Source organism: Ctenopharyngodon idella, chromosome 21, assembly GCF_019924925.1.
Source record: "Ctenopharyngodon idella isolate HZGC_01 chromosome 21, HZGC01, whole genome shotgun sequence".
Lineage (NCBI taxonomy): Eukaryota > Metazoa > Chordata > Actinopteri > Cypriniformes > Xenocyprididae > Ctenopharyngodon > Ctenopharyngodon idella.
In genome coordinates, this window is record NC_067240.1 from 5798175 (window position 1) to 5806695 (window position 8521).

At 35.4% G+C, this 8521-nt stretch overlaps 1 protein-coding gene across 1 annotated transcript; it reads right to left on the reverse strand.

The window, feature by feature from the left end:
• Positions 1 to 1066: 1066 nt before the first annotated feature.
• Positions 1067 to 8143, reverse strand: lhx2a (LIM homeobox 2a). Its single transcript, XM_051877685.1, has 5 exons — positions 7645 to 8143; positions 6824 to 7014; positions 5909 to 6261; positions 3625 to 3812; positions 1067 to 1741 (listed from the first exon to the last, which is right to left on the reverse strand). Exons 1-5 carry the CDS (start codon positions 7669 to 7671, stop codon positions 1478 to 1480), a joined length of 1023 nt encoding a protein of 340 aa, XP_051733645.1. The 5' UTR covers positions 7672 to 8143; the 3' UTR covers positions 1067 to 1477.
• Positions 8144 to 8521: the final 378 nt, after the last annotated feature.

The following is an 8521-nucleotide window of genomic DNA, read 5'->3' on the forward strand; positions in this document are numbered from 1 at the left end:
AATCAAAGTTACCACATCTGGTTTTTCTGTGAGCATATGGGCGTAGGCTACTGCATGTAGGCTATATGTGTTTGTATGCGTGTGCAAGTACTGAACACTTCGCTGTTCAATTCAGTCCTGACAGCTCTAAAAGGGTGATTTGCACTCTTTATGACCTCATATCAGAGACATCTTTCAAAAGTTTGGGGTCGGTAAGATCTTTTTGTTTTTGAAAGAAGTCTCTTATAATATAGAAAACTTTTGTAACTAAATTGATCAAAAGTGACAACATTTATAAGGGTTAGTTCACCCAAAAATGAAAATAATGTAATTTATTACTCACCCTCATGGCGTTCCACACCCGTAAGACCTTCGTTCATCTTCGGAACACAAATTAAGATATTTTTGTTGAAATCCGATGGCTCAGTGAGGCCTGCATAGCCAGCAATAACATTTCCTCTCTCAAGATCCATTAATGTACTTAAAACATATTTAAATCAGTTCATGTCAGTACAGTGGTTCAATATTAATATTATAAAGCGACGAGAATATTCATTAAGCTTCGGAGCGTTATGAATCTTTTGTGTCGAATCATGATTCGGATCGCATGTCAAACCGCCAAACTGCTGAAATCACGTGACTTTGGCGCTCCGAACCGCTGATTCGACACGCTGATTCATAACGCTCCGAAGCTTCATGAAGCAGTGTTTTGAAATCGGCCATCACTATACAAGTCGTTATTTTGTTTTTTTTGGTGCACCAAAAATATTCTCGTCACTTTATAATATTAATATTGAACCACTGTGCTCACATGAACTGATTTAAATATGTTTTTAGTACATTAATGGATACTGAGAGAGGAAATGTCATTGCTGGCCTCACTGAGCCATCGGATTTCAACAAAAATATCTTAATTTGTGTTCCGAAGATTAACGAAGGTCTTACGGGTGTGGAATGACATGAGGGTGAGTAATAAATGACATTATTTTCATTTTTGGGTGGACTAACCCTTTAATGCATTGTTGCTGAATAAAAATATTAATTTCTTTAAAAAAGAATAATGATAATGAGACATTTCGATATAAAATTGAATAAAAAAATGCTAAATAACTTTTATTTTCAAAGTCATATGTAACTTGCTGACATACAAAACGATTTCATGTGACAACAATTAAACATGCAACTGTTTGAAACATTCATACTTGCAAATTGCATATTAACAAACTATTTTTTAAAATGTAACAGGTTGTAAACTGTATATAATATGCAGGATGCAGTACATACTATGTACTATGTACTATGCTAGTATTCCATTCCGGAACGTAGCCATATTGAAACGGCATGACAGCTGTAGACATAATTTTGGAAGTGGCTTCTCTTTTACTGTGTGTTGGTGCTTCAAAGAACCCACAAGACTTTCACTTTCCTTCAGTTAATGAATAATACCTAAAGAATACACTAACTTTAAAAAATAATATAGTCTAACAATAATCAAAAATTACTGGTAGAGGAACTCTGAAGACATTGGGGAGTGTACATTGTGAATGGCTAATGCTGTTGTGTTTTGTGTTGTGGATGTGTGTGTGTGTTGAGATGAAGAAGTGTCGGTGGGGCTGGACGGGCTCAAGGATTCGTGGGACAGCTCGGGTGAAGGCACCGATGGGGACGTGATGGTGGAATTGTCAGAAACATTGTCCACTCCCACACTCTCCTGATATAGACAGTTTCTCCTGAATTTTGCACGGGCATTCTGGAACCAAACCTGCGGAAAATAGACATCATGAGGACTTGACACCATTAGACTGCTAATTTACATATCAGTGATTGAGCAAATGAGAGATTTTAGGTGTGTTTGACTTCGGCTGTGGCTGGATTGAACTGATCAGCGAGATTTGCCGCGTACAGTCGGTGGAGGAGTTGAAAATGGAGCGTTAAGATGGACACTTTCTGCTTCCCATTGTGACACTCATGTGGCGTTTGCATTCTTTTTCACAGATGAAGTGAATTAGATGCAATATTTGTCAAATACACAGATGTTTCAGATGTTTTCATGTAGCAATAGACTTTTCATTTAATACTTCATGTATTTTTGTAAATACAGCACCTGTATGTACAAGAATAAGGTTCAACATAAGCCTATACTATTTAAATGCCAATAAAGTTGGGTCTATATATTTTTTTTTATCAGTTTTATTTTGACAAACATGACAGAATTACATGAAAAGAGTTTCACTCTTAAAAATAAAGAAGGGGTTTTCCTCTGTGCCATAGAAGAACCATTTCGGGTTCCTCAAAGAACCTTTCAGGCAACAGTTCTTAAAAGAACCAGTTTTTCTTAGTGTGAAGAACATTATAATAATCTAAACTACTATAAAGAACATTTTGTGCAATGGAAAGTTTCCATGGATGTTAAAGGTTCTTCAAAGAACCATCAATGCCATAAAAAACCCTTTATTTTTAGTGGAATTAGCGGAACTGAATAAACATGAAACGCATGTCATCGCTGCCATCGCTGTCATCTGTAAATCCGGCCAATGGTGAAACAGTTGCGCATGAGCCAGCTGACTGCTCTCGAGCTACTTTGATGGCAAACGTCACAGACGTGCAGTCAGCACTGTCTCAAGTTGGACAAAATTTCCAACCGGCATACACTGCTTCAAGTCAGATGCTATGGAAGCTTGTTTCCACCATGGATAAAATAAAAAAAAAGATAATTCTGACATTTTTCTTGCAGTTGCGAGTTTAGATTTCATCATTCTGACTAAAAAAGTCAGAATTGCAAGTTATAATCCTGCAATTGTGAGATAAAAAGTCACAATGACCTTTTTTCATTGCAAATTTATATCTCACAATTCCAGCTTTTTTCATAATTCCGAGTTTATATCTCACAATTCCAACTTTTTTCGTGATTCCAAGTTTATATCTCACAAAAATGCTAATTGTGACTTTTTATCTCGAAATTCTAACTTTTTTCTCGCAATTGTTATATCTAAACTCGCAATTGGGAGTTATATAGTCCTAATTGTGGGATATAAACTTGCAAATTGAAAAATCAGAACTGTGAGATAAAAAGCCGCAATTACCTTTTTTTATTTTTTATTTTTTATTCTGTAGCGGAAACAAGCTTCCACACTGTAAAAAATTAATTTCATGAATTGTTATCACAACATTTTTTCTTCAAATCAACTTCAATAATTAATGCGGTTCAGATAACATAACATTTTAGAGTTTCTGATGATTAAACCAATCATTGTATTAACTCAAATTTTTAATTTCACTGAACTCAAAATTTTAAGGCAGTTTTTAAGTTAAACCAACAATTTTTTTTTTCAGTGCATAAATGCCGATCGGTCTGTTCATGAAGTAGAACTCCCCTTTTTTAAATGAAAACAAGAAAATCTGACTGTCTGTACAAAGGAGTCACATGATCCATGTTGCAAATTTACTTTGATTAGTGACATAGAAATGGTGCAGAATCTCAAATATTTCTTAGTCATTTTTCATCATAGCATTTATTTGTTTAAAAATGTTAAATTCTATTTTTAATGCCACATTTTCAACGTGGTCTCAGACATTTGGAGCCTACTGTATATGTAACTCAAAGAGAGGTCATTTCTGGTCAATAGCCAGTGATGTGTTTCTGACCTGGAGCACACGTTTGGTGAGCCCGGTTTTCTGGGCAAGCTCTTTGAGGTCTTTGGCATCTGGATTGTGGTTGTGGGTGAAAAAGGACTGCATGCTCCGCAGCTGGTGATGCTTGAACGACGTTCTCATGCGTTTGGACTTTTGACAGCTCACTCTCTCCGAGAGGTCCACACCCATATCGCTCACATCTAGAGCAAATGCACACAGTTAATCATCAGTGATATGACTCACTAAAGCACTAAAGGCCAGGGCATTATAGTCAACAATAGCAAACATTGTTTTAACATTTTCATCTTCTGCACACATTTACTTGAGAACAAAGTTGCACAACTTTGAAGATTTACTCAAAGACATTTTTTTTTTTACCATTTTGTGTAGAACATGATTTACTAAAGTCAATCTATAATATTATAGTAATAATTATTAATATTTAATTAATTTTATTTATTAAGTAAAATTGTATTCATATTAAAGGGTTAGTTCACCCAAAAATGAAAATAATGTCATTTATTACTCACCCTCATGTCGTTCCACACCCATAAGGCCTTCATTCATCTTCAGAACACAAATTAAGGTATTTTGAATAAATCCGATGGCTCAGTGAGGCCTGCATAGCCAGCAATGACACTTCCTTTCTCAAGATCCATAAAGGTACTAAAAACATATTTAAAACAGTTCATGTGAGTTCAGTAGTTCTATGTTAATATTATAAAGCGACAAGAATACTTTTTGTGCGCCAAAAAAACAAAGTAACGACTTTTCAATAATATAGTGATTGGCGATTTCAAAACAATTCTTCGGAGCTTTACGAATCGAATCAGTGATTTGGATGTCCTATCAAATGGCTAAATTGCTGAAATCATGTGACTTTGGCGCTCCGAGTCACTTTTTCAATTCGTAAATCTCCAAAGCAGTGTTTTGAAATCGCCCATCACGAGATATTGTTGAAAAGTCGTTATTTTGTTTTTTTGGTGCATAAAAAGTATTCTCGTCACTTTATAATATTAAGGTAGAACCACTGTAGTCACATGAACTGTTTTAAATGTGTTTTAGTACCTTTATGGATCTTGAAAGAGGAAATGTCATTGCTTTGAATGGAGGCTTCACTGAGCCATCGGATTTCATCAAAAATATCTTAATTTGTGTTCTGAAGATGAATGAAGGTCTTACAGGTGTAGAATGACATGAAGGTGAGTAATAAATTACATTATTTTCATTTTTGGGTGAACTAACCCTTTAATAACAATAATATTTCTCTAATATCGAAATCTTTCGACATTTCCTTTAAAAAAAATCTTGTTTTAGACTTCTAATTCATGACTGGTGTTTTGATTTGCTCTATCCTCTGCACTTCCACGTTCATCACTACATCATGCGTCGGGTCAGAGGTCACTCTTCCACCGGAACCATACTCACGTACGTCCGTTTCCGGAAGCCAGTTATTATAGTTTATAAAGTTTTAAATATGGATATTTTTCTCACAAAAATCCATCGCTATGCTTCAGAAGGCCTTTATTAACCCCCTGGAGCTGTATGGTAAATTAATATCATTAATAACAATAACATTTCTCTAATATCGAAATCTTTCGACATTTCTTTTTTAAAATTCTTGTTTTAGACTTCTAATTCATGACCGGTGTTTTGTTTTGCTCTATCCTCTGCACTCATCAATACATCATGCGTCGGGTCAGAGGTCACTCTTCCACCGGAACTAGACTTGTGTACGGCTGTTTCCGGAAGCCAGTTATTATAGTTTATAAAGTTTTAAATATGGATATTTTTCTCACAAAAATCCATCGCTATGCTTCAGAAGGCCTTATTAACCCCCTGGAGCTGTATGGATTATTTTTATGATGGATGGATTCAGTTTTTGGAGCTTCAAAATTGTGCCCCCATTCACTACCATTATAAGGCTTGGAAGAGCCAGGATATTTTTAAATATATCTCCAGTTGTGTTCGTCTGAAAGAAGATCATTTACACCTTGGCTTGAGGTTGAGTAAATCATGGGATACTTTTCATTTTTGGGTGAACTATCCCTTTAAGATTTTTTAAAATGTTTTTTTTTTAGAAGTCTCTCATGCTTGCTCACCAAGGTGGCATTTATTTTATTACACAAAAATGTAAATGTTTTCAACACTGATAATAATATGAACCATTATTAATAATAATATTAATTATTATTTATTATTAAAATAATAAATCTTAATTATTCCAAAAGTTTCAATGTATAGTGAAAATATATAAAATTATGCTACAATAATGCTAATATCTAAAATGCATTACCTGAGTTATAAGTACCATGGTCAGTTGCATGAAAATGTTTCCTCTTCCGGGCCCGTCCTCTGCGCACAGGGGTCCCTTCATTGTATGTGCTGTTCTCATAGTTTGGCTCTACTGGAGACATGTCTGAATAATACAAATCTGTATGACATTCCCTCTGTAGCATCATCTCGAAATGTACCCGACAGTACACTGACGTCTCTCTCATCCCATAGTGATCTCCAGTGAACAGCACTTTGTCGCAGGTGGCACAGGAGAAACAGCTCAAGTGGTACACCAGATCCCTGGCGCGCATCACTATCTCTGCAGCAGAGATTCCCAGGTGACACCGTGCACATCTTTGCAAAGAAAACCTACTACTTAAGAGAAGACATCATTATTGGCTTTATTAAAAAGATTTCAACATGTGCAAACTCAGGACAGGGCTAGTGGGGCAAGTTGACAAAAAAAACAATGGTTTGGTATTTAGCATATTATCTTTTGCATTTTTGTTGATTCATGAAATGCTGTTTCATAATTAGCCTATCTTTTAAAATACTTTCTAATATGTAGATAATTTCATATGAAACACTAGCTGTTCTTCTCAAATCAGTGTCAAGGTTTACATTGTGACCAATTACCCCGTAGGCAGGCTATTGTGTAAAAACATGACACGCTATTGGGGTGAAGGTTCAACGTATGTTAAATGAACTGCATTTTTTTCTGGCTGGATAATGGTGGGAATTCGACAACTTTTTTTTTTTTTTTTTTTTAAATATCAAGAATAAACTTACGCTGAGAAATATTCGCTGGAGTAGCCTAAAAGCGTGGCAACTAAACGCGGTCTAATAGCATAGCAATAGCAATGCGGTGAGTAACAATTTGGTCTCATTTTGAAGTTGAAAATAGGTGCTGCAGCTATGTATACATTTATTTTACCTGTAATAGTCCTCCTTACAGTAAATGTCTCCATGTTTACTAAAGCAAGTAAGCTCTGACTCCAGGTCAGCGTGACACGCGCTACATTTCAAACAGCGCTCGTGCCACCGTCTGTCTGCCGCGAGCAGGTAGAAGCGATCTGAGATCAGCGCGCCACAGCCCGCGCACACAGGTGACTCACAGCCCTGGTCCTGGAACACCATTAAACATTTATCATCGTTATCAAACATCTTAAATCTCATTTGTCATATATTTCACAGAAATCTGTTCATATATAGACTAAAGAAACGTGTGCAAGGTTTTAGCGTAAACAGATCAGGTCAAAGACTCTAATTAATATTATGTTAATTCGTGAATATTTAACTTATTTAAATGAATAAATAATGTTTTGAAGCTTTCCTTACCATTTAAAGCCTATTTGCGGTTTACTGTACTACGCCTTTCAAAACTTGTGTTTTTCAAACATGATTTATTTAGGATTTATCCTACACAAACCATAAAGTAGCCTACTTTAACATAGTTAAATGTTAATATTAGTAACTTTAATAATAATAATTTTTTTAATATATATATAATTCTTTTAATATATAGGCCTGTTTTAAAATACAATTTCATATTAATGAATACTCTGATTGACTTCTTGTTCAAAACTGTAAACAATGTCTTCTCAAGTAACCAATAAAATAAAATAAAAAAGTTTGATAATGATAGAAATATATAGTAACTGCATATCTACACTTTTTACATGGCTGCAAATTAAAATAAAAAATGTTTTATTTAGGCTATTTATGCATCATAAGAGAATAAAATGAATTGCTTACTGATTCATTGTTTTCCATGTTGATCATAGCAGCTGATCTCCTCTCCTGCGGTACAAGGATGAATAAAACACAGTAAATAAAGGACAAAAAATGATGCTCCACACTTGTGGTCCAAATAAATCCAGCTCTAATCTGTTTAAAGAGCTTGTCCAAAACTAACTAACAAATCAAAAATCTAAATAAACTGCAATCAGAAACTTTGTTTGCAGCAACAGATTGCCGAATCCAGTGAGGAGGATGTTGCGCGGAGATGCAGGTTGAAGCTGGGGTTGTCACCGGTGCAAAGGGCTTAACCTGTGCGCGTGCCTGTCTTCATCAATATTAGGCTACCTCGGTCATGGAGGTCCAGTTGTCTCTAATTCTAGTCGTGCCGTCTTTAGTTGCCGATTTTCCTTTCGGTAAGAGTAGAAGGGGTGTAGTTGCATGCGTGCAGTATCAGGGTTTGTGAAGATCTGTCGACATAAACAGACTTTGAATGCTCCGCGCGCTTAGAGACAGCAGCTTTTGTTATCGCTGTTTGCCCGCATGCACCTATAGGCAATCTTATGGATCCTGAATCACGCTAATATAACTAAATCAACCTGACTGTTTATAGTCAACTAGCTAATGAAAGTCATTTTAGGAGTAAGCTAAACATTGTCTATGTTTCGTATCTATTCTATTCTATTCTATTCTGAAACATCAAACTTTAACTGTAAAGTGTAGCCTACATGCAATGCAACACCATGTAAAATATCATTACCTCAAACTGAATCACAAAATCCCTAATATATCTTAGAAATAGGCTGTCATCCAATAAAAATGAGTTACTTTTATTGTGTAATATGTAGACTAATGGGAATTTTGGATACATATGCCTCTTAATGGATATTCTGGC

Excerpts from the sequence above, each read along its gene's own strand:
- lhx2a (XM_051877685.1), bottom strand. The coding sequence starts at position 7,671 with ATGATCAACATGGAAAACAATGAATCA. Across the intron at positions 7,015-7,644 it reads ACATGGAAAACAATGAATCA|GACCAGGGCTGTGAGTCACC; the intron begins GTAAGCAATTCA and ends ATGGTGTTCCAG. Across the intron at positions 6,262-6,823 it reads TGTAAGGAGGACTATTACAG|TAGGTTTTCTTTGCAAAGAT; the intron begins GTAAAATAAATG and ends TCTCTTAAGTAG.